This window comes from Trachemys scripta, chromosome 1, assembly GCF_013100865.1.
Source record: "Trachemys scripta elegans isolate TJP31775 chromosome 1, CAS_Tse_1.0, whole genome shotgun sequence".
Lineage (NCBI taxonomy): Eukaryota > Metazoa > Chordata > Testudines > Emydidae > Trachemys > Trachemys scripta.
Genome location: NC_048298.1, coordinates 149200880 through 149227195, shown reverse-complemented (window position 1 = coordinate 149227195; position 26316 = coordinate 149200880). Strand labels below are relative to the sequence as shown.

At 47.2% G+C, this 26316-nt stretch overlaps 1 protein-coding gene across 1 annotated transcript; it reads right to left on the bottom strand.

Annotated features, from left to right (window-relative positions):
- Positions 1 to 5620: 5620 nt before the first annotated feature.
- Positions 5621 to 26094, bottom strand: DRD3 (dopamine receptor D3). The gene is made up of 7 exons (XM_034758608.1): positions 25583 to 26094; positions 21477 to 21776; positions 11204 to 11316; positions 9760 to 9902; positions 9079 to 9275; positions 7695 to 7932; positions 5621 to 5985 (listed from the first exon to the last, which is right to left on the bottom strand). The coding sequence occupies exons 2-7, from the start codon at positions 21756 to 21758 to the stop codon at positions 5789 to 5791; spliced, it is 1170 nt and encodes a 389-aa protein (XP_034614499.1). The 5' UTR covers positions 21759 to 21776; positions 25583 to 26094; the 3' UTR covers positions 5621 to 5788.
- Positions 26095 to 26316: the final 222 nt, after the last annotated feature.

Sequence of the window (26316 nt, the reverse complement as noted above, 5' to 3'; positions counted from 1 at the left end):
GAGAGGATGTCAGTCTCCAGGACTGTCAAAATGGTGCATGGTGCATCTCCTGCCACAACACACATCTAAGGGCGGGGGACGGCCTTTTCCTGATTTTGGTGGGCTCCACCCACCATCCCAGTTATCAAATAGACTGGTATCTCTCAACAGCCATAAAGGAGCCATCTGCTGGTGCTCGGTGCAGCTGTTTATGCACAGCACCCGGCCTAGCTCAGGCTGTCTTGCCGCCTGGCAGGTAAGGGGTGAAGGGGAAAGTACTATTACAACCCAGGCACATGCTACATAAACTTTCCCTGTTCCCTGCCACTTGTCCGGCCACAATGGCAACATAGGTTCTTCCTCATCCCTGGCACTGGGAGCTGCATCACAGAACCCGGAGGCTGACCCCCCTCCCTCCTGGCCTCCATGAGTGTATTTGTATACTCTATCTCCCCTAATGTGATTATCTGTATCTTACTGAAAATCAATAAAACAGCCAAGCTGCTAAACGAGACAACTCAGGCTGGTTGGTGTCCCTGAGCAGAGAACACAAAGTCATTGCTCATCTCTCCCCTCCTGTTATTTGATGTTAGAAAAAACAAACAGCAAGGACAAAAATAATAGGAACTGGAAGTTAAGAGAAAACGTTTCAATTAAGAAACAAGGGAAGGAATACAGTCCACTAGTCAGAGCAGAGGATCATGAAGCAGGATTCCTGGGTTCTCACCCCAGCTTGACCACTGATGTGCTGAGTGACCTTGGAAATCACTTTTCTGTGTCTCAGTTTCCCCAACATTCCTTTGAGGAACTGTAGCATTACCATCCCCATTGTAAAACAAGGGCACAGACCAGCGAAATGAAGCAACCAATGATGCACACTGGCAGAGCTGGTCAAAAGGATATTTGCTTGTAAAGTGAGCTGTCTGAAATACTCTGCTGGAAAGGCACTAACCGTAGAGATGCAAAGCATTAGTTGGCGCCAAACTCTGCCTGTGTGACGGACTGGACCAGGGTGATTGGAATGCCTAAAGAAATCTTTACTTGTCAGGTAGGTAGCTTGTATTTGGAGAGATCAATGATTGTTTTAAGATCTGATATCTCCTAGCTCATTGACAACCAGGGACATAAACTAATACTAAACAGTACACCAGTGGAAAGCTAGCAACCGCACACAGCAGATCTGTCCTACCCCTGGTGGTTCCCAAGAAATCTAACCTTAAAATTACATCATTCTGATTACAGCTTGGGCTTTTATCACTGCCCTCCGCATGCCTCCCTCAATTCTGAAATGACCTTAGAGGTTAGAGAACAGTTCCATCTTGAACCAATGCTGCACACGCCATCTGAGGGATTGTGTTCACACTTTCTGGAGATATAGTTGTTATTTGTATCGCAGTTTAGGAGCCCGTCATGAACCAGGACCCCATTGTGCTAAGTGCTATATGAACGCAGAACAATTGAGGTTGGTGCCTCTAGGCACTATCGTAATGCAAATAATAAATAGAGGGGGAGGGATAGCTCAGTGGTTTGAGCATTGGCCTGCTAAATCCAGGGTTGTGAGTTCAATCCTTGAGGGGGCCACTTAGGGATCTGGGGCAAACATCAGTACTTGGTCCTGCTAGTGAAAGCAGGGGGCTGGACTTGATGACATTTTGGGGTCCCTTCCACTTCTATGAGATAGGTATATCTCCATATATTAATAGGTTTCAGAGGGGCAGCAAACTTCTTGGCTCAGAGCATTAGCAGCAAGACAAGCTAGAGCAGGGGTGGGCAAACTTTTTGGCCCGGGTGCCACATCTGGGTATGAAAATTGTATGGTGGGCCATGAATGCTCACAAAATTGGGGGTTGGGGTGTGGGCTCTGGGGTGGGGCTAGGGATGAGGGCTTGGGGATGCAGGAGGGTGTTCCAGGCTGGGACAGAGGGGTTCAGAGGACAGGAGGGGGATCAGGTCTGGGGCAGGGGTTTGGGGCACAGGAGGGAGTCAGGGTGGCAGGCTCCGCGTGGCGCTTACCTCAAGCAGCTCCCAAGTGGCATGTCCCCCTCTGGCTCCTACATGGAGACACAGCCAGGCGGCTCTGCGTGCTGCCCTGTCTGCAGGCGCTGCCCTTGCAGCTCCCATTGGCTGTGGTTCCCGGCCAATGGGAGCTGTGGGAGCAACGCTTGGGGTGGGGGCAGCATGCGGAGCCCCCTGGCTGCCCCTATGTGCCAGAGAGAGGACATGCTGCTGCTTCTGGGAGCTGTGCGGACTGGAGCAAGACCCTGGCTGGAGAGCTGGAGCAGGCAAGCCCCAGACCCCACTTCCCGGCGGGAGGTCAAGGGTCGGATTAAAACATCTGGAGGGCTAGATGTGGCCCCCAGGCTTTAGTTTGTCCACCTCTGAGCTAGAGGCTAAATTCCTGCCCCATCCCCCTAATGTTCCACTTATTGAACACACTGTGTATGACAGTTCCTGTTGCCCTGAGATGCGAGCCAGGTGAAAAGATGACACCATGGGCTTGTCTTAGCACAGATCAGAAACACATCTGCCACATTTTTCAAAGTACAAATATTACTATATGATGTTACTAGTGTTTAGAGCACAGACTGATTTCCAGCTATGTCACTGATCCACTGTACGACACTGGGCAAATCTTTTCTTCTCTGTGCCTCATGTTCCCACTTTGTAAAAAGGGGGTAATGATGCCAATCTCACAGAGTGTTGGGACGCCAGTCATCACTTAATGTTTGTAAAGCATTTTGGTTACGGCAGATGAAGGGTGTTATAGAAGTGCCAATACTATACCAAGCCACAACCAGCAGCTGCAAACTTGCTTTGCATCATTCTATTTGATTGATACAGTTTCTAGGCCACCTTCCCAAGCAAACAGTCCCAAGGACGCCAATTGCTAGCATCCAAAAGGATATTAATAAATCTCCGCTATAGAGCCCAGAAGCTAAGGAGAATGTTTAGCCTTTGTGCTAAAGAGAAAGGAAGCACTTCCCCAAGGAGCTGTGGCATAGGCAAGGGCGTGAATAGATCGACAGCTTTAGACGACAAGTGTGTGGGTAACAACACATCGAAGTCTGAGCTCAGGAGCAAGACAAGAGACTGAGCTGGAGCCACTGATGTATCAGGCTTAATATTGTACAGTGAGAGAATCTGAAAGAAATGTCGTGAGATCAGCTGGGGAAGGGCGTCTTGTGAAAGGAAACAAGCTTTAGATGCCTTGGCTCTTGAGATGGGGCCCATGCCACACAGGACTGATGTGATCAACCTATACTGTGCTTCAGAGCAACAATTGCATTCAGGAATTACGAGGGATGAATATATCCGCCAATAAGGGATGGGATCATAAAGGGACAGTAGTTAACAACTCATTCCATGATTGCTTACTCCAGGCCAGGACTTAGGGAGACCCTGTGTGGTGACACAAGGCAGCACAGGTTGTGTCAGTCTGGGGAGCAAGAGAATCAGAGAGAATCACAGGCTCTGCGTGCATCCAGCGGCCTCAGTAAAGAATCCTTCTATTCTAGTCTTTACAATTGAGTCACTGCTCTTCCCTACCACGAGGGACACTATGGGGCAATTGCCATAGCTGTGTGTACTTGAATATTATAACATCAGTAAAAACAAAGCTAAGCCCTTACTCAAGCTGTGTTCTTGTGAGGGACAGCAATGTGAACAGAGCAGTCAAATGGGTCAGGGACTAGTAGGATAAACCCTTCAACAGTGGTCACCTCCCTCCACGTAGGTCTCTTTCTAGCTATTGGTTCCTGTATAGCAGCTAGGCAGCAAGAAGACCACTCTTGGCAGAAGACAGAAATATGTGGCTGTCACCCATATTATAGTGGAGTCCAAATCAATATCACTTGTTTAATGGCCCTAAGAGATGACAGCACATACAGTAGATCGTTAGTTGCCAATTTATTGCTGATCCTTGGGTTAGGAGGAAAGGCAACATTATACATATGGCAACCTGGTGAGCTTCTGCTGACACAATCTAATTTACTAATACAAATCTCACCAAGGGAACAATAACCCCTCCTGCTTGAAGTATCAACACAACAGACTCTTATGCAAGCTGGACTATGGTGGCATCAAAACTGATTCTAAAATTACTTAATTTTAGTCACAGTCACATGAATTTATATATAACAAACAACAAAAAGGTACCAGCAGCAAAGAGGCTGTGTGAAGTGAATGATATCACTGCTAGGAGTGAAAGAACAACCTAAGCTTTGAAACCTACAGGCAGATCTTAGGACCAGATCCTCAGCTGATGTACATGGGCATAGTGCTAGTGACTTCAGTGGAGCTATGCTGATTTACACCAGCAGAGGCTCTGGCCCCTGATCTGGTTTAATGGCTTATTCTATCCACTCTGTCTAGGTTTTCATACTACACTGCTCTGTAATATCTGAGTGCTTGGATTGTGGTCTTTTAACTACTGAAACTGAACTGACTGTAGAGGTCAGCCCCTCAATGGAGACAACAGGGGAACACTGGTTCCTCTGTACATTATTTACTATCTCACTTACTTAGTCTCATCGGTAGATTTGTGGGGAGCAATTTCTCTCTTGTTCTTATACACCCCAGTGGGCACATTCCTGACATCTCATCAAGAACACACCCGCTGTTAGCAATGCGCTTTCCACAGTGAGAGAAACCAGCAACGAAAGGATGAGTAAGTTCTTAAAGCATATGCACGGAGACTAAGTATATGGCTACACTGCAGTCAGAGGTGTGAGTTTAGCCCATGTAGACAGACCCAGATGAGCTTTAATCTAACTAGCATCATATTAGCCACAGTAACACCAGCTTCAGTGCAGGTTGTACAAGCCCACCCAGGACCCTGGGTATTTACTTGTGCAGCCAGTGCACACTTAGGTTCATATTGCCACAACTTCACTGCTGTTAGTACTCATGTTAGCTAGGGGCTCAGCTACACAAACATTTTGTTTGTGGCAAGGTGGGCTGTGAATCTACCTTGCGCTAGGCTGCCATGGACAAACCGATTGTGTGGATCCTGCTGACATGCATTAATAGTTCATTAATATGCTTTGATCTAGTCCCGGCTCATCAGCAGGGTCCCCATGTATAGTTAACCCATGGCAGGCTTGTGTGGGATAGAGTCGCACCCCAGCTTGCCGCAAATGAAATGTGTGTGTAGATAAGCCCTAGATTAAAGCTAGTTGGGTATGTTTACACGTGCTGGAATCACACCTCCCATCACAGTGTAGACAGATCCTAAGACTCCCATGTGGCTGCTATATTCCTAAAGGCTAGAGATGCCTGAGAACTCTTAATGAGGATACGCTGCTGTGATTAATGTTCCAGTGTGTGCTCGTGTTTGAATTAGAGAGCCACTGAGGTGTGTGCTGCTTCTTTGGCTCTCCACCTCCCCAGAACCTTTAGCTGTACTTTTGAGGAAACCTTAAGCATTTAAGGGAATCCAAGTGGGAGCTTTGTGATTCAGTGAATGAAGCCAGCCAAACTTGGCCCGCTCCCATTTGTTTTGCACTGGGCAGTGTATGTGCTCTGCACTCCAGAGACCAGAGCGCCTGATCTGTGTGCGGTCAGGCTGCTCTCTAGTGGCTACAGCTTGCAGGGGATAGAAACCCTGATACAGCAACAGCCAATGGAGATTCTTCTTTAGCTGAAGCGTTTGGGACTTGTGGGACAGAAGATCCTGAGTTTTCTCCCTGTGGATGGCTGAGAGCGTCTATCCATGTGGCCTCTCACTATGGAACTACCTCAGTAAGCTCCTGCCTGCCACACCCTCCTGGGTTTACTATTAAATCAAGCCTTTGTCCTTCCACCCCCGCTGTCAGCAGCACAAGATCTTGAGGAAAGCTTTGCGGAACTCAGTGTTAAAGGTCGTGTAAATGATGGGGTTGAGAGCGCTGTTTACATAACCAAGCCATGTGGTGGCACTGTAGAGCTCCCGGGTTATGTGACAAGCCTGGCAGTGGGTGTTCAGGATGTGGGTCATGAAGAATGGCAGCCAGCAGACTACGAATGTCCCTAGGGTTTAAAGGAGAGATGAAAGAACATATTGATTTTGGATTAATGCTGTTGCTCAGGGCTAAACTCTGCCCCCACTTATACCCATGCCAGACTGGGTTCTTCTGCCAGATGTGTGACTTGCTGGGCAAGTCACTTCACCTCTCCATGCCTCATTTTCCCCTTTTGTAAAGTGAGGTTCAGAACACTCACCACAGTCATGTTCCCTGCATGCACATGTTCACCAGCTCAGTCTGGTTCCTGCTCTTTAAGACACATGTAACTCACTAAACTACAGAAACCAATAGAGAGGTGTGGTCTTATTTACAGAGAGAGAGGCATCATCCTAGTCTCCACTACTGGGAGATCGACACTGTTGCAATCGAGGCAGCAGGGATTGATTTAGTGCATCTAGTGAAGACTTGCTAAATCTATGGCAGAATGCTCTGCGGCCAACCCTGGTTCTAAGGTTGCCAACCCTTGCGATTTTGCCAGGACGCTCCCAGAATCAGGCTTGATCTCCCAGAGGCTACTGCAGCCAAACCGGGAGATTTTAGGCGCTAAAACTCCAGCAGGGCTAAGGAGGCTCCCTGCCTGCCCTGGCTCCGCGCAACTCCTGGAAGCGGCTGGCATCTCCCTGAGGCCTCCGTGTGCTGCCCCCACCCAAGCGCCAGCTCCGCAGCTCCCATTGGCCGGGAACCGCAGCCAATGGGAGCTGCGGGGGTGGTGCCTGCAGGCGGGGGCAGCGCGCGGAGACCCTCTGGCCTCCCCGCCTTGTAACCACTGCCAGAGGGATGTGCCAGTCGCTTTCAGAAGCCGCCCAAGATAAGCGCCGCCTGGCCGGAGCCTGCATCCCGATCCCCCTCCCTAGCCCTGAGCCCTCTCCCACACCCAAACTCCCTCACAGAGCCCGCACCCCATCCCGCACCCCTGCCCAGCCCTGAGCCTGCACCCAAACTCCCAGAGCACCCTCCTGCATCCCTGCACCCCCTCCTGCACCCAACCCCCCTGCCCCAGCCTGGTGAAAGTGAGTGAGGGTGGGGGAGAACAAGTTACGGGGTGGGGGAATGGAGTGAGCAGGGGGCAGGGCCTGGAAGTAGGGGCAAGGCCATGGCCTCGGGAAAGGGGTGGGGTAGGGGTGGGGAAAGAGTGTTTGGGTTTGTGCGATTAGACTGTTGGCAACCCTACCCAGTACTCCAGCTCTCTGAGAAGAGTAAGGGACGTCAACCAGAGAGTGTCTTCTGTCAGCTCAGCATGGTGTAGACACCGCAGTAAGTTGACCTAAGCTACATCGACTTCAGCTACGTTATTCACATAGCTGGAGTAGCGTAACTTAGGTCGACTTACCCCGGAGTGAAGACAAGCCCTTAGAGACTTTTCTTATTGATCTACACCTGGGGTGGTGATGGTCAAAAATAAGTGATAGATCAAAAAATTCACTGTCCAGAGAGGCACCCAAAAGTTGAGATGATTATCAGAACTTTTAAGTCTCTCTTCCTTGTCCCTTAATGTTTCCTTCTGCGGAAGAAGAGATCTTTCTGAATTCAGTGGCACTGCAACGATTCACACCAGCTGGGGCCCTCAGTTACAAAAGTCCCTTATGTTACTTTATGCTGGTATTTTGCATTTCAATAGCATCTTCCATGTGGAGATCTCAAAGCACTTTCCAAACACTTAGCCTCACAGAAACCCGCCCCGTGAGATGGTTAAGCAGAGTACTTCTCACTCACCCAGAACGATAGCCAGCATCTGTGTGGCCTTCCTCTCTCTCAGCTGTACTGTCCGGGGCTGCTGGTGCACTAGCTTCAAAGAGGTCAAGATTTTGCCATTGCTGAGTTTATGCACCTCCAAGCTCTGTTCTCTGCTTCTCTTCTCCTCTTTTAGCTCATTTCCATTGGTCCTGGCCCTGGGGAAGGAAGCTTGGTGGCAGAAGCTGCAGTACTGCTGCAGGTCAGAGGGGGTCAGCAGCTTCTTTTCAGGGGAGAGCTCTTGGATTGGGGATTTTAGCTGCAGATGGGATGAGAGGGGATCTTGGTGCCCATGGTGCAAAGTTTTCCTCTCTTTGTGCTCCTGAAATGGAGGAATCCACAGAAATGTCAGGAACTATGGGTGAACAATGCAGTTTGCCAGGCCACGTGTAAAGCGGGACTCAGGGGAGCGCTTGTTCCCTTTTGGCAGCAAGCAGTAGGCCTGAATCAACACCCAGGATGCAAATTCACACAAACTTTGGGGAGGTTCCAGATCCATTCTTGGAGCTGGAGCTGAACTTTGCACCTGACTCCTATCTCACAGTGGGATGACCTAGAACCCTGCATCTCTACTTTGCACCGAGGCCCAGATCCTTAAAGGTGATCAGGCTCCTAACTTGTACTAATATCAGTGGAAGTTAGGAGCCTAAATTAGGACCTGTGCCCTAGCTCTATCTTTAATTGGATGAACAAGAGCCCTGGATATGAACCCTCCACTTCCCAGCCACCCGACTTCGGAGTATATTTGTGCTTAGTGGTATTCCCTGCCTCCCCTTATGCATATTTTCCAGTGTAGCATTATTGTGAGGAAACCTCACACGTTAATGCAATATTGTGGAGCCACATATGGAGCAGAGCAAGCAGAATTCTGTAGCTGTTTGACCCTTTGAGTCTGCTAGGTGAGGAGAGCTTTAACAGTTTGCAATCCCTGAGGCTCTGATCATTAAAATAACCATAAAAATTAAAAGAAAAAAAAAAGCCAGAATGCTGCAGGATCATTCTGTCACAGCTCTGAAGAAACACTGATTTAGGCCTTGCCCTTCTCTGCTGTGAGGGTCTTAGAGAGGTGGAAATATGGATACAAGCTCCAGAACAGTATCCCCTTGTTTGAGACTGGGCAAGGCTTTAGTTGGAGCCCCTATTCCAGGGGTGTTTCTGCTGAGCGACAGGAGGTATTTTTCTTCCTTCACACCTAGCACTGAATGCCTTGACTCCCAACCCCTCCCAGATTGGGCAGCAAGAGTCAAACCCGGGTTTCCTATAGCGCTAAGCAAAAGGCTCGCCAGGCTCAGTTTAAAGGATGGGGGTGGAGGCAGAGAATGCTCTGACATCTGATCAGTTCAGACTGCGTTCACTTGGGTCTTACTTTCTGTGTGTAACAGGCTTTGATGCTGATGCTATGGCTGGCCTGCCTGGAGAGGCTTCGTTTCCTCTGTCTCTGCCTCAGCACGAAATAAATCCGGACATAAAGCAGCAAGGTGACCACGAAGGGAAGGTAGAAGGATACCACCGAGGAATAGATGACAAAATCAGGGTTCGATATAGAACAGACACTAGGATCCCCTGGAGAGAGAGAGAGAAAGAGAGCGGGGAGTGGTTAGGCTGCTATGGACTTCGGGAACTACAAGGATGTTTTGGTGCACATCAAGGTGTTTAATGCAGCCTAGGGACTATGTCACAGAGGTGCAGCTCCAGAGATATAGGTCAGCATGCCAAGTTACATCTCGGCCTATCTATCTATCTGTCTGTCTGTATATGTGAGTGCCTCCACTTTCTGGGGAAAGTCTAGGCTCAGCTAATCAAGCACAGACCAATGCACTAGAACAGCAGCAGGTGCCGCAGTCCAATGTCAGACTGGAGAGTGCCCTAAAATATAGGGCCTTCTTGTGAATTGAACCCCTTTCCCTCTTTAGATGCAGGATTTGTAGTTCTTAGCAGCTGCCTCTGCCGGTCAGACTTTGTAGGCCACGTTTGGCCTTTGGGCCAACTTTGGGGACCCCCATTTCTAATTCTGCTCAGACACTCCTGCTCTGGAAATTGCTGTTACCTGTGGTATTGAAGCCAAACAGGAGAGGGCAGGACACAGCAAATGCCAACATCCAGACCATCACGATCATAATGGAAACCCTCCTGCAGGAGCTCTTCCCTGTGCCGTACTGATACTGAACTGGCATCACCACTGCCGTGTACCTGCGAAAGGAACCAGCTCCAAAGAGAGGGGGGAGGAGGAAGAAAGGCATGGAAAGGAGACAATGATCAAAACAAAAGAGAGAGTGAGAGAGAGAGAGAGAAAGGGCCCAGGTTTGACAGGGAGGAGTGAAGGCAGCGAGAGAATGGGAGACAGGGAATATGGTAGTGAAAGTAGTGGATATAAGAGAGAGGGAGAGACCCAGGAGATTGAATAATCAGAGCAAGGATTTGCAATGGTGGTAAGGAGGGTGGGAAAGGGAGCAAGAGGAACAACAGAGAAGCAGATGGTCACTTATCATCCCTAAGGTTAAGATTTTGATGAACAGCTGATATTGCCCCAGTGATGAGGCAGAAGGCTAGAATGGAGGCTACCAGCTCTGGATGCCATGAGGTCTGGGGAAGATGACAGATAAGGCTGGAAACTCAGGGTATGAGCCAACTCATTGATCCTGTCATTGAAATCAGTGGAAAGGCTCCCACTAACTTCAGTGGGCTTTGGGTCAGGCCCTCTGCGAGGCTTGCTGTGTACAGTTTCCTCTGAATCATGGCAGAAGGAGAATGGCAGGATGTGTTTCTCCCCCAGTTTCCCAACTCCTAGGGAATTCAGCCCCCTAAAGCTGCACCTCCTGAGGTCTGTGCTGAGTTTTGTGGCCGTCCCTATCACCACCCCCCACAGACATTCACTGGAAATTGATTTAAACACTAATCCCTTCAGTCCCACAATGTTACCAGTCATCTGCTCCACTTCAGGGTGCGATAAAACTATGGCAAGGCTGGAGAGCACATCCAGATAGTTTTTCTCTCTCTTTTAAGCTGTGTTTATTAAAACCTCACAGGTGAGACTTGCAAAGGCAAAGGGCTCTTAAGTGCCCACTCCCATTGAAAGTCAGTGGGAGTTAGATGCCTAATTCACTTTTGAAAATCTTCCCCTCTATTATCGAGGCATGGAAAACACCCCATGAACACTTTCCTTGTATGATGTGCTTCTTTTCCCCACCCTCTACTTCCCTGCCTTTTTATAGCATAAGCTCTTTCCATCAGGGACTGTGCCATCTTCCGTGTTTGTACAGCACCTAGCACATGGGAGGCACGACTGTAGCAACAACAATACTAGTCATAATGATGATGGTGGCTGGAGATTTTCAAGAAAAACTGGGTTCTCACAGATATCTGCTTTACCTTTGGCATTTAGACAAGGTATTTGTACCCAACCATTGTGCAAGCAGGCCCAGCCTGCTATCCCTTCCATCCCCAGTCCCGAGACCTACTCCTAGCTTCATGCTAATCTCCTTGGCTCCTACCTGTCAATACTGATAGCACAGAGGTTTAAAATGCTGGCTGTGCACATCATCACGTCCATAGTGACAAAGATGTCGCAGCAGACACGGCTGAAATTCCAGACTCCTCCAGTCACCTGAGCATCAATTTCAAAATATTAGCCTTGCTTCATACTGGATACCAATGCATTGCACTTCTATTGGTCCTTCCATCTGACGATATCAAAAGGACTGTATGAACATTAATGATGCATTATTATACCTTTTTTACAGAGGGGGAAACTGAGGCATGTAGTGTTTAAGCAGTTTGCCCAAAGTCTCTCAGTAGTAGGTCAAGAATAGAACCCAGGAGACCTGATTCCCATTCCACTGCTTTGTGTGTGCTGCAAGGGGATGAAGGTGAGAAAATTAGGAGAAAACAGCCCCTACCCCAACATTTTAGCATGAAGACTGCCTCAGAAATTGAATTACAACTAATGTTTAAGGAAAATCACAGGCAAAACAAACAAAAAATGAGTAGCTAAGAATGTTTCCCAGCTTGGTTTCTGGAATTATTCCAGAGCCAATGAACTGGGAAAGTGACTCTGTTGCCCAGGGATTTTGCATATTCACATGACAGCACAGATCCTTCTCCAGAATCTTGTCTGAAATCTTATTTGACTTGTTCTAAAGGAGGGCCTGAGATGCCAACTGTGAATATTACATCTGGATCCAAACTTTCCCAAAATTCACAGGGTCGTGAAATTTGGGGGTTTGGTTTGTGCCCATTTCTAGTTTCCTTTCATTTACATTTAAAATGTAATGTAAAATATATGGAATAATGTCATGGAGATGGCTCGTGACGGATAAATCACATGCTCAGCCCAACTGTCAGATTTTAGTGAGGACTTTCAAATTCTGCATACGCTCAGCTCAACACTTTGGCATGTAAATGCCCGTTTTACCTAGCTAAGCACCAGTGCGGAGGCCCAGTTGCAGGATTGTAATGTCCTCTTTAAGTGCTAGTGTTGGGAAATTGAATCTACAGGAGATGCTTTGGGAATTCTGAACACACCAAGGTCAGATGTGAACACTTCCTAGATTATTAGTTTCTGAAGAACAGGCCACAGCTCCTTGGACCGTTCATTTCCCCTAGATTTCTAATGAAGACTCATGTTGCTGACTCACCTCTGACACTGATGCCAGGCTCGAATTCCACTGGCTAGGTTGTAAAGCACCAAGGATCATTAAGCTGTTCAGAGCACTTGATGAACTGTCCATTACAGGACCTCTAATAAATTTGTTGCTAGTGCTGGTGAAAAGTATTTGTCTGACAGCCACGGAGACAGAATGCTTGTTTTTAATCCACAGAAAATCAAGGGCAGCAGAAAGGAATGCTGCCCCCAACCTTTCCACCCCACAAAAATAGTGGAAGAAAAAGCTGCTTCGAATGAGGGAATTTGCCCTACTTTTTTACTCAGGATCACAGTTCATGGTTTCGATAGGCTCCTCACCTGCCTCAATGCAGTGACAGCAGCAATGACCAAGAGCACTTGGTCAGGCTGTTGCGACCTTTCCTTTCAGATGTGGATCTCACCACAGTGATCCCTGCCTTTGTTCCCTCCAGACGGGATCATTGCAACGTGCTCTACACCTGAAAACCATTCAGGCACGTCAGCTACGTGCAGAACGTGGCCGCCAGCTTGTTGAATTGGGGCTTCTCATAGAGACTATATTACCTATGTGCTCTGTGATCTGTACTGGCTCCCAGTTTATTTCTGGGGGCAGTTTGATGTGTTGGCTTTAAGCAATTAATCCCTAAACGGGATGGGTGCTGGTTATTGCAGCAGCTGCCTCCCTCCCTGGGTGATACCATGGCAGCTGTGATCAACAGAGGTGCTCAGACTTACTGTCCCTTCATTGATAAGGAAGAGGGTTGCGGGGGAGTGTTTGACTCTAGAAGTAATTTTCTGTGTTGTTCCACAGGAGCCTGAAATTGTTGATTTTCAGGTCATGGTGCAAAGCCCATCCATTCTTCCAGGCTTTTTCTAGGGTGCAGAGCTGAGTGGGTGATGGAGAATCTAAGTCTGGGTGTGATCAGGAGGGTGTTAGATCTGGATGTGGTTATATTTTTGTACTGACACCATTTTTAGATGACTGGAAAACAAATGAGTTTTGACTCTGGAGGGGCAAACTCTAGGGCTGAAAAGGTTGTTCAGTCTCCATTCAGTCCTTGGCCTGTGTGCTGAAACTGCCAGCAAGGAGGGGTTACTGTGATGTGGACACCTGTTCACTAAAAAGCATACTGAATATAAATTGGATTTTTAAAGTCTTTTTGGACACTATTGATCTATTAATGGCTTTTCTGATGTGCCCATCATTGTAGTAATTATCTATTTGTCATTTAAACCAGCAACCTGGCACTTAAAGTCTCTGAGGCTAGTACTAGGGTTGCCAACTTTCTAACTGCACAAAACCAAACACCTCTGCCCTGCCCCTTCCCCGAGGCCCAGCCCCCACTTACTCCATCCCCTCTCCCTCCATTGCTCACTCTCCCCCACCCTCACTCACATTCACCTGGCTGGGGCAGAGGGTTGGGGTGCGGGGGGGGGTGAAGGGCTTGGGGTGTGGGAGAGGGCTCTAGGCTGGGGCAGGGGGTTGGGGTTCGGGGGGGGGGTGAGGGCTCCGGCTGGGGGTGTGGGCTCTGGGGTGGGGCAGGGGATGAAGGGTTTGGGGTGCAGGAGGGGGCTCCAGGCTGGGGCAAGTGGTTGGAGGAGTGTGGGGTGCTGGCTCCCAGTTTGGGTGCAGGAGGGGACTCCAAGCTGGGGCAGGGGGTTGGGATGCGGGAGAGGGTTCAGGATGTGGGGTCCCGGCAGTGCTTACCACAGCTCCCGGAAGCAGCTGCCAGGTGCCTGGATCCCCTAGGCTCAGGGCGGCCAGGACAGTTCCATGTGCTGCCCTCGCACCCTCAGGCGCCACCCCCGCATCTCCCATTGGTCGCAGTTCCCGGTCAATGGGAGCTGGCAGTAGGGGTGGGGGCAGTGCATGTAGCATCCCTGGCCGCCCATGTATCTAGGGGCTTCAGGGACCTAGTGTCCGCTTCTGGGAGTCGCGTGGAGCTAGGGTAGGCAGGGAGCCTGCCTTAGCCCCGGGCCCCCACTGCGCTGCTGACCGGAATTTTAATGGCCCGGTTGGTGGTGTCGACCGGAGCTGCCAGGGTCCCTTGTTGACAGGGCGTTCCAGTCAAAAACCGGACGCCTGGCAATCCTAAGTAGTACCAGTCCCCTAGCCTCCCTGTTCTGGATATCAGGCTCAGAGGGGCGGGCGGGCTCTCTCTCTCTCTCTCTCACACACACACACACACACACTCACTCTCCCCTCCTCCCCCAAGTCTGCTAATGAGTCTGGTCTCCTGATTGGTTGAATTCCAGCAGGCACTTTCTTAACACCTGAAGCAGGGCAGGGTCTCTGGCTGCTCAATACAGTTCCATGCTGGCAGCTGTGTTTCTGGTCTTGATCTTGCCTACTCCTTGCTCTTTATAGTTGGTTCCTGTTCCTGCTCTTGCTGCTTCCTGGATCTGGCTTGTTCCCTGGACTTGGTAACTTGGCTCCTCATTTGGGTTCTGGCCACTAGGCCTGATCACCCCTGTTCAGCCATTAGGCCAGCCTCCTGTCCTGACCATTAGGTAAGGCTGTCCACAGCATGCTTCTTAACACACATGCCTCTTTCCATGCTGGCAAAGGGAGGGGAACTTTCAAAAAATAAAACCAAATTAATTTTGTTGAAATGAAAATGTTACCTCCTAGGAGCATGTTATGTCTGTAACAAACACCTCTGTTTCCCAGCTATTGGGATGGCATGAGGTCTTGCTCCCAGCTCCTGCCGCCATAGCGATCTGTGTAGGAGGAGAGAAACCAGAAAGAAGCGTCCCTTCCATCAACTAAGTTATAATCAAAGGTGCAGAGTGTGCTACTGCCAGGGCCTGATTTTATCCTCCAGAGGGAAAACCTGTGGGGAGGAGTAAGGAGGAATCCAAATTCTGATTTCAGGAGGTTGGATTTGCCCGCCTTTTGCAGAAGAACTGGGGGTTCAGCTTCCAAACTCTGTAGATTTCCTGGAATCCAAGTGGCTCCTGGATATCAGCCAGGCATTTGCACTGGCTCCTTACCAACCTACCCCAGCTTCCTGAGAGTGTGGCTTCAAGGACTCCTCAATAGACAGCTGCTTCCCCGTAAGAGGATGCATCACAGCAGAGAGGCTCTGCAGGAAAACTAATGCAGTATCTGAGTGTAATAATTTTCCTCCTCATTTCCTGTGGGGTAAGTGTGGAATGATGCGCTCTCCCTCTTATCCCCAGTCTGCATCCAGCCTTCCTGGGCCTACAGAAAGTGATGCATGACATCTGGCGCAGAGGATGATGGTGTCCTGAAAGCAGCTTCCTACCACACCATGGGCAATCAAAGGTGTACAATTTCTCACCTCAGGAACACTCATGCAAGGTCAGTCAGTAAGTGGCACTGTTATTAATCTCTGCTTCTAAGGCAACAGGCAGTGTGGAAAGTGCAGAAAGCAAACGAGGAGGCAATTCTCTGAAATGAGACCACTCTGCTGCTTACTAATGTTTTTAATTACCGAAAAATATGTGCTTGAGTGAATGAAGCATTCAGCATCTGTTCAGCTCCCCTTTATGGTCCTATTGCCCAGTATCTGAAATGCTCATTGTTGTTCATTAGTTACTGTTTGTTTCATGCCAGCATTCCCAGAGATGTGTAAGCAGGTTAGAAGCAGAGCTGTGCAAAATGTGGTGATGTATTGTGCTATCTGGTGTTTTTCTTGAAAGCTAGGATTCTCGCCTAATCATGTGTCTCCTGGGGACACATGATTAGGTAAGAATCTAACTTTTTTTGTTTTGTTTTTTGTTTTAATGAAAACTAGGTTTCTAGCCCCCATGGCTGTGGAGAAAAGCTTGAAAACCTGAGCCATAAAGGCTATGAAACTAGAAAACAAAGACCCTACAAGTTATTTTTATAAATCTAAATTTGTAAGCCCATGTCATGATTTTCTGAAACCAAAGTCATGATTTTTTGAATGTGTGAAGTTGACAATACTGAAAACTTTTGCAACAGAATCACAAAAAGGGCATCTAGCTTCATAGTTTGATGCAAACACAAAACTCATTACAAGTTCGTCATAAGGTCTGTGGAGGTTCAAGAACCTTTCACCAGAAGTTGGAGTCGGGGGTTTGCATCAAAGCCAGGTGCAGATGACACAGTTCATGTATGTCAAATGTGGTAGCTTCCAAAGTTCTGGGCTCATTAGCACATGAAACTCTGGGAATATGAACCACTGGAAGTGAAACTGAAGAAAATCTTGGCAGAAAATGCTTTGAAGTGAAACCTCGCAGAGTTACACATTCAGACTAGACTGACTACATACTGAGTCTTAGCATATAAAAAAGGGATGTTTGTCAGATCAAAATGATGGGTTGAAATCTGTTCTCATTTGCCCCAATCAGCATTTCTAAATGTGGAGTAACTCCATTGAAGTCAGTGGAATTACTTAATATTTGTCCAGGGGTAGCTGAGATCAGAATTTGACGTAGATTATTACAACTGAAAATTTTTTATAGACGTAATTTGCTTTTTGCTATTTTTGATCTTTCTTTTCTTCTTCTATTCCACTTAGCTTTGTTAATGAAACTAGAACTTGCCAGTTTGCCTTTCTGGTTCTCATATTCTAGTGGGATACTTATGTGACCTTCCTAGTGCCTTTCATCTGAGGATCTCAAAGCATTTTATAACTATTAACTAAATTAGGGTTACCATACGTCCGTTTTTTCCCGGACACGTCCGGCTTTTCAGCAATCAAACCCCCGTCCGGGGGGGAATTGCCAAAAAGCCGAACATGTCCGGGAAAAATACCGGCCGAGCACTTCCTCTCCCGCGGCTGCTCTGCTCCTCCCCGGACTCAGACTTCGGCTCTGTTTAAGAGCCAAGCTGCCTGAGCCAGCGCTACCGGCTTTGGGCAGCCCCCGTGCCTCCGGACCCTGCGCTGCTGGAGCAGAGCAGCTGGAGCCGGGGAGGAGAAGTGCCCGGCCAGGGGCGCAGGGTCCGGAGGCATAGGGGCTGCCCGAAGCCCGAGTGCTACCGGCTTCATGGTTTGCCGGGCAGCCTCCAGACCCTGTGCCCCCTGCTGGGCGCTTCCCCTCCCAAGCTCCAGCTGTGTTGGGGAAGTGCCGGCCGGGGGCGCAGGGTCTGGAGGCTGCCCGGCAAACCGTAAAGCTGGTAGCGCTCGAGCAGCCCTTTTCACATGACTGGGAGGGAAGAGGGGGAGTTAGGGCGGGGACTTTGGGGAAGGGGCGGGGAAAGAGTGGAGTTGGGCTGGGGGTGGGAAAGGGGCGGGGCTAGGGCCCGTGGAGTGTCCTCTTTATTTAATTTTTTTAAATATGGTAACCCTAAACTAAATTAATCCTCACAACCACCCTTGTGAATTAAGTGGATTTTAACTCAATTGCACAGATGATGAACCTGAGACACAGACAGATGAGGTGACAGGGCTTCTGAGATCACAATGAGTCAGTGACATTGCTGGGAATAGAGCCCATGGGTGAAATCCTGGCAAAACTCCTATTGACTTCAGATTTCTTGACTGCTAGTCCTGTGCTTTATCCACAAGACCAACGCTATGTTTAGCTGTTCCAGCACTGTTGCAAATATTGCCAGTGAAAGGTATTGGATTGACAGCCATGGAGACTCAAAAAAGGTAGAAATGATAAATGAAAAAAACATTCAAATGTGAATGTCTTAAACACATCTTGAATAATAGGATTATAGTCTTCATTCCACTGAGCCCCTTTTAAAAATATACAAACCAAATATGGCCATCTGCAGATTTTAAAAGTTGCATCTGGGCACTGATGCCATATTAGGAGCAGGGCTGGCTCTAGGCACCAGCATTCCAAGCATGTGCTTGGGGCAGCACTTTTCAAGGGGCGGCACTCCGTGTTTGTTTGTTTGTTTGTTTTTTTTTTTTTTTTTTGCTTCGGCGATGGCAAAAAACCTGGAGCTGGCCCTGCCAAGGAGTCCAGGAGCAATGATGAACCACATAAAAACATGAGGTTGAGAGTCACTTTGATGATAGGGGGAAAACATGCACCCTTAGTTGAGAGCTATTGTTGACTTGATTGTCTACTTTACTGTGCTTCTTATTGTCAATTAGCATTGTCTCTCTTATTCAAATTTGGCTTCCGCCATCTGGTTTCCATCCGCATTTCAAACTCTGCCAGACACTGGTGATGGCTACCTTCTAAGTCTGAAAAAAGGTGCTGGGTATCATTAGCCTTCTGATGTTGTAGCCCGTGCTCTGCATTGGCTTTACAGAGATGTAAGGAAAGAAAGGACTAACTGCTGTAGGACTCCACAACAGAGAGGCCACCAGGGGGACAAGCAGTTGCCCACCCCACTCCTCTGAGATGTCAGACAATTCCATCCACCCCTGTGGAGATGGAATTTGCATCCACTCATGTCAACAGCAGCTCATGATCAATGGTATCAAAGATTTTTTTTTTTTTTTTGAAAGGTCTATGGTAGCAGTAGCCATAAAGGGGATTGGGCTTCACTCACTTCCCTCAGCAAATCATCAATCACTGTGATGAATGGGTGTTTTTGTGCCAAGAAACATGACTGGTTGGGCTCCAAGACTTTGAAGCTATAAGATGATGCTATGGTTGGCCTGCTAGCACCATCTCAATCTTTCTCAGAAAGGGATGGCTGTAGGTTGAATGATATTTGGCAAGGACATTAGGGTCCAGAGTTCATTTCTTGGGCAGGGTCCAGGCCAGATTGTAAAAATTTTGATAGGCAACCTTCACACAAAGTGCCTTGGGATAGCAAATGACTTGTAAATGTAAAACCTTCAACCACCTTTGGTCGTACCATACATTATGAGATGGATGGCAGCAGGCTTCAGATGTGTCTTGGCAAACATGGACCCTGGAAATAGCTATTTTACATGATTTTTGACATTGGAGTGGATATTCAGTCTTCCCTGGGAATGGTTGGTCACTGCACTATTAGATGAAACACAACAGATTCACCATTGTACTAAAGAATGATGCTCACAGGTGAGAGACTGCAGCCAATAGGTGGGATCACCTATTGTACAAACTGGGAAAAATCCACCTTCTGTACTCTGAGTTTCTTATCTTTGTATTACTAGATGCATAGGAAGTGCTGTGTAATGGTCAGAGTAGTGGATTGGGAGCCAGGACTCCTGGGTTCTCTTCCTGGCTGTCGTCCTGATTCTCTGTCTTCTTTTGGATAAGGCACTTCACTTCTCTGTGTTTTGGGGGGTGAAAAGGTTTTTGCTGCTACAAGTGGACCACCTTCCTATTCTTAAGCTGTGGCCCCAAAGCTGCCTGGAGATGGAATTTGCACCACAACGTGCTTCAGTTTCCTGGTCCATAAAATGTGGATAATAAGAGGATTGATGAACTTATTAATGCTTACAGAGCACTTTTCATCCTAGGATCTCAAGATATTGTAGATGCAAAGTGGTGTTGGTTTGAAATGAGGATAGTTTTCTAACAGCATTTCTCTTCCACCATTAAAATTTCATTCACTCCAGTCTCTCCTTCCTGAGTGTTTTTATTTTCTTTATTCCTTACCTTTTCTCATTGTGCACCTCATTTTTTTGCCTCCTTTCCATCTTTGTTTGCTTTCTTCTCTTGAGGTCATAGATCTAACACCTTAGTACTAGATATTCCTTACGCTAGCTGTGGTATAGTTCTAGATAGATTTTTCTATATTTTGCTACTGACTTAATTAGGAATGTGATGTGGTATGCAATATGGTATTCTTTCATTTCTAATCCACTATGATGTCATAAATAATCATCAATGTCACTATTCATATCACCTGTGAATAGAACAGGTCCTTCATTTCTCTTCAGGGTGATTCTGCAATGGATGTCAGTTTAGGAGAATGACCCAGACAACATAAAGGAAACATTAATGGAATAACAGTCTCCAAAGCCTTTGTAGGTTTAACCAGGCTTAATGACTATAATGGATGCACGTTAGCTACAATTGTTACATATCTCAGTGGGTTTCTCTGAACTTGTGCAAAAATAGCTTTAAAAAGCCTCATGACCGAGCCAGGCGTGGCCCCACCATTAGTGTTCTACACTGCTGTGTGGGGAAACTTGAATTTTAGGGTCATATTCTCCATTGCTCTGCACCACCTGTAGTCATTTACACCAATGCAAAGTCAAAAGGTACGATTTTCTACCCATTTAGCACTGGTGTATTTGACTGCATTGGATGCAGGGCAATGGAGAGCCAGGCTCCCTGTCTCTCTTTCCCTGTGCCAGCAGGGCTTGGAAATTATTGCCAGGGACTGGCCTAACACTATTAGCGCTTTGGTACACTTTGTACTCCTGGGGGAATTCTGCACCAAAAATTTAAAAATTCTGCACACAATATTTTTAAATTCTGCATATTTTATTTGTCAAAAGAACACTATATAATCACACCAGTTTCAATTATTTTGGTAATTTATTTCAAAATATCTATCAGCAACTATGTCTGTAACAGTACAGACACAAAAATTCCTCCAGGAGTAGAGAGTAAAGGAAACCCCTACAACAATCCAGTTCCTGTTTCTCTGCCCCCTGCCCCCAGAGCCGGGTGGGGGTGTCAGACACTTGCAATCCCTTCCCCACAGATCCCAGCTGCAGTGCTCCCCAGCCCAGACAGTTGCACCCCCTCCCCTCCAGAGCCCAGGGATCCAGAGGGAGAAACAGTCTGATGGTGGTCCCGAGGTTGTATGGCGTTTCCTGCATGCCGCCTCCTTCCTTCAGGGCTTGCTGAGAACTGCAGTTGCCAGGAAGCCTCCACTCCCTCCCCCTCCTCCCGGCAGTGTCTTCTACTTGCGAGCTAGGCTCTGCTGGGTCCAGCAGCCCCTAGTGGCAGCCAACAGCTCTGCAGCCCATTTCTGTGAAGGAAAAGGAAATTCTGTGCAAAAAATATTTTTTTCACAAAGTCTGCATGTGGAGAGGTACAGAATTCCCCCAGGAATAACTTTGTAGGAGGCCTGGATTCCACTTCTTTCTCCAGGCCTTCTGCTGCTTAGACCAGCAGAAGGAGAGACCAGTCTGGGCAGTAGGCTCAGCTTGTGGAAGTATAGCAATGGGGAATGCTCAACAGTGACACTGCTGGCTGATTCAGGAGTGGCCTTCATGTGCTCTGAATGTGTCTCATTCATGTATAAATGCCACAAGGCACTGTTGCTATTTAAACATAGCCTAAGATGTACTCACCTCCAGGTATACCACCCATGGCATCACCAGTGTGGCCACCAGCAAGTCTGCCACGGCCAGGCTCACCACCAGGTAATTCGTTGTGGTTTGCAAGGTGCGTTCTCTTAGCACTGCTAGGCAGACCAGCACGTTCCCAAAGACAATGGCCAAAATCAAGGTGCTGTAGCCGAGGGCGTAGTAGGCATGGGAGTGTGGCAGGCCGGGCTCTGTTGAGTTCTCTTGCCCATGTGTGACAGAGCTAGTAGTGTTGAAATAGCTGTTGACTCTAGTGAAGAGCGCCATTGGGAGGCAGGCAGAGAGCTGAAAATAGACACAGAGCAACTCTAGTAAGCAATTTCTTCAGCTATGACCTGCATCTTTCATCCAAATTATTGCACCGCCCTCTACAGGCCGTGAGCCAGATCCTGAAGCCTTTACTTAGGTGAAGTTCTTAAAGCCAATGTGAGTTTTGCCTGAGTACAGAGAATAAAGGATTCAGAATTTTAATCTATTTGTGTATTTAATGCACATTTCCTCTGCCAATGAAATGCAGCCATGTGGAGTTGGGCAGCTGTTTAGCAATGTACAACAACACTGCACAACTGTGTAAGAGAGTTAGTGGAAAACACCATCTAACTGAGAGCAGAGGAAATCCAGGAGGGCAGAATTGTAGTTATCTGAACTAGAATTTGGGCAGAACCCTGAGGCTAACCTCTCTTCTTTTGCAAAAACTGCTATGGACTCCTTAATAACTGCATGTGATCAGGATTTTGGTTGTATAGTTTGGCCGAACAATGGCACCTCCAATATCAGGAGCACCCTACAGTCATATTTGGCCTTAAGTTCAGTACTAACTCAGAAGGCTAGCTGAGAATTCAGCCCTCAACTCTGTTTCAGCTGTTGCAGGTCTCAGTCTCTGAGCACTGTGTGTTTCTCTTGTTCTGTTAAGTACAGATCATGCCTGCTGTAGTGAGAATCACCATTATTGAATTGCCATTACCATTTTCTGCAGTACTTCTCTGCTGAGGAAGGTATCCCATCCAACTACTGATCAGGTACAATTGTATTTTAGCTTGTAGGCTTATTACTTTTTCTTGTGGCACTGATATTGTGCTTTGCCCTTTCTAAATGCAGTAGAAGGCGCAATCATTGCACTAAGGAGCTCAGCTGATAGACTCCTCACTCATGGTAGCAGGGCAGGAGCCAAATTCAGGGGGCTTCAAATTGCTCTCTTATAAGGCAGCTGCAATCATCCTCAAAAAACATACTTTTCTCCATTTACTTAGACGACTTATTTTAATTTTTTCCAGATGTATTAAGGCTGCTGTCCCAGTGTCCCATTCTGTGACATTTAACTCATTTGCTTACTTCAATTATTTTGCTAATGCCCCCATCACTGAAGCATCTGGGCACATGTTTATTAAAAGCAGGTATAGAACACTGCACAGGACTGTCCAGGAGGTGGTGCAAATGTTAGCCCTGTTCCACCCAACCTGTCTAAATGAAACCTCCCCCATAATAACTGAGACTTGTGCAAATGCTTGACCAGAAACTGTGTCATGAACAATAAGTATAGTGGACAGATAGACAGTGGACAGAAATCTACATAATTAAAACCAGCATTAACTGCCCCCCTTCTTGACAATCTCATCAGAGAGGCCAAGGGCTGGATGGGCCATGGAAGCTGAAGTCTTCTCTCTTCCCTAAATGTGGATCCCCCAGACAGGGGATGAGACCTATTGGGTATGGGGTGTGAAGAAAGCTTAGCCTGCTACTGTGTATGCCGCACCACCTGTGGGGATGCATAGAGATGCCCAGATACGTCAGTGCTGGCCCTGGAATAAGAATCAATATGAAATAGAATCCAGTCTCCAGTGCTGATGAGTCAGCACTTTCCACCAGCAAGAAATTGATATTGTTTAAAAAAAAAAAAAAATCAAAGTTAATGGAACTTTTCCACATCTTGCACATGGTTGTGTGTGAGTTTATGCTGGTCCTGATTTAAAGCAGACCAGCTAGAACTATGCCCAGCCACAGTCCATTCTGTGATCTCTCTTATGGCAGAGCACTTCTGGTACTGTAAATGCTGTGCTGAACTCATAGCAATCAATCAGCTTTTACTCTCTTAAGCTATGTAATGCCAAATCTTTCACCTAAAGAAGAGGTTGTGCTAAGGATCTGCACCTCTGATAAGCAAGCTCCATGTCTTAACTACATGGTTGGTGAACAAGCCAAAGGACCAATACAATTTTAATGAAAAGCTAAACAAAACTGAATTGGAAACTTGTTTTTCTCCTAGAGCTAAATTGCTGTTCTAGTCTTGCTCCCTCCAGATTTACATGACAATCCTGACTTGCTACCTCTGCCTGATATTTCAGTCCCAGGCCCCAGACAGCTTTGCCAGTGACCCTCAATCCTGTCCTGGAACTCCCCCTCCGCCCGCACTGCCCTGCTATTCCTGGACTTCCCCCACACAACTCCACCAATGTAGCTCAGTCCTGACCCGTAACACCCCTCTGCTATTCTAGTCTTTGGCTCCACTCTGATAGCATACCTCACGTCTGATCTGCAGCTTCCCCTGCTATTCCAGTCCTGTGCCCGCCCGCCCCCACCCCCAGCTCTACTAAATGTGTCTCCATCCTGACTTGCAGCACCCCTTACTGTTCCATCCCAGAGTTCATCTTGAGCATAGACTCCCTACTATAAATCATGCCAAATTATGCTATAGTTTTTAGTGCATAATACGGACAAATATCAGCTAGGGACTCATTATATAGGATTAGTCATTTTCTCCATGCACATGCATACAACTGCTCTGTATGCTAATAGAAGCTCCCAGAGTGTGCATGGAAAAAGGACAGCTGTGCTATCTCCTGTAGGGAGATAGCACAGCTGGAGAGTGGATAGACCTCTTGTGTCCAAGATCCAAAGCTACAAGAATATGCAGAGAATTACACCAAATCAAGAAAGCAGCAAGCAGTTTTAAAGAAACAGAGCTCCTATGTACCCAGCGAAATAAGGGCAAGCTGAGAATTCAGCCCTCAACTCTGTTTCAGCTGTTGCCGGTCTCAGCCTCTGAGCACTGTGTGTTTCTCTTGTTCTGTTGAGTACGGATCATGCCTGCTGAAGCGAGAGTCTGGTTAAAGGGACCAGTGATCAGAGCAGAGATGATCCATTGCTAGTTTTGATCCTGTCCATTCTGTTCCCCATTGTGATCTTTTGGGATACGTCTGTCTGGAGGAGCAGCAGCAACTCTGTGAATCTCTTTCCCTATCAGCTCCCCCTTTATCCTCATCTCTCTCCTTGCTCTCAGACTGGTAGGCATTCCCCATTCACATTCAAGGACAAAAACACCAAGATGACCTGGAAGTGGCAGACTTTAGAAGCAGAGTCTTAAAAATCCATAGCCCATCACAGACACTGGTAATATCAGATTCCATGTGCTGCAGGTGCTGCTGCTCTGTCATTTTGTGTGTGTTTAAATCAAATGCATGCAGTGGAAGTAAAGCCTAACTGCAGTGAAAACTAGGGCACTAAATAAAGTCAATATCCCACCTCATGCATGTTTTTTAAAATGCCATCAATAAAGACTATGCATAAAATTCCCATTTTGATTAGCATTTCTCTGTTGGAGAATAATCTTTCCTGTCTGGAAACCTGTCTCTTTTGAAATATACGGTGCTGTAAAAAGAAAAGTCTTTCTCTGTCAGAGATTTCTAAGTTGGCTCACCGCAGTATTAAAATGAAGGAATCTAAAGTAAAAGAGCCTCAAAATTACAGGAACCTAGAAGGGAAAAAGTATCAACTTACTTCTGACTCCAAGGTTCCTTTTTTCCAGTCCCTTTTTAATGCCTTGTCAGTGTGAAAGAGGTGAGTGAACCTCAGAAAATCCAAGTGAATTTATTTGGGAAAAGAAAAATAGGAAGAAAGAAAAGGTCAATGCCCCCCAAACACCCAGACACAAAGGAGAGGATTTTTTGCAAACAAGATTGTAGGTTGAGAGCAATGTTTTTGGTGCAATAGTTCATTTTTTCTTTCAGACTGAGTGTATTCTTAGAGCCTTGCAGAAATTGTAAGCCAGATCTTCACAGACACAATTAAGAAACAACAGAGAAATAATTACTTACCCTCACAATCTGATTGTGTTCCTGAAGAATGTTAAGCTGAACACCTAAGCCCCTGCAGCTGCTTGGAGCTGACAAGACATGCCCAAGGAAGGCAAACTTTGCCCTTCTCAGGGCACAGAAACAGAGCAAACGAAGGGAGAAACAAATTGTCCGTGCTCGACTCCAAAGTGAAGTCTGTACTATGAATGTTCTTCAGGCGCCCCATCACATCTTACTTTGTGCCTTGGAGCTGATTGTAGAGCCATATGTTCTCTTGATGATTTTGGGAGGGTCTCTGAGGGCTAACATGGACCAGCTGCTCCAAGTCTTCATCCTTGATGCTGACAAGATAAAAGGTGGAAGGTTCGCTCTGTTCTTCTGTCCTCTTTTTCCCTTCTCTCTCTTCCCTCACTGTCTCTTCCCTTCAGTATAGACAGTTTCACAATTTTTCTGTCACACACATCTAATTCTACATCATCTCATTGTCTCTTTAATTTGACGTTATCATTTCTCTTTATCTCTCTCTTTCACTCACACCCTCTCTCTGGTATTGCTAGAGCAGCTGGTCTATCTTTGTCGTCTTCCCCCCCCCCCCTTTTGTTGGGATGAGTTTTTGCAGTGCAAGTTGAGATGTGAGACAGGATTGGTGAATGCAAACGTAAATATACAATAAGGCTTTCTAGGAAAAAAACGCAGGTAAAAGGAGAGGGCTTTAATAGGCTAAGCCTCAGCTCAGACTGCTTGGAAACATAGGT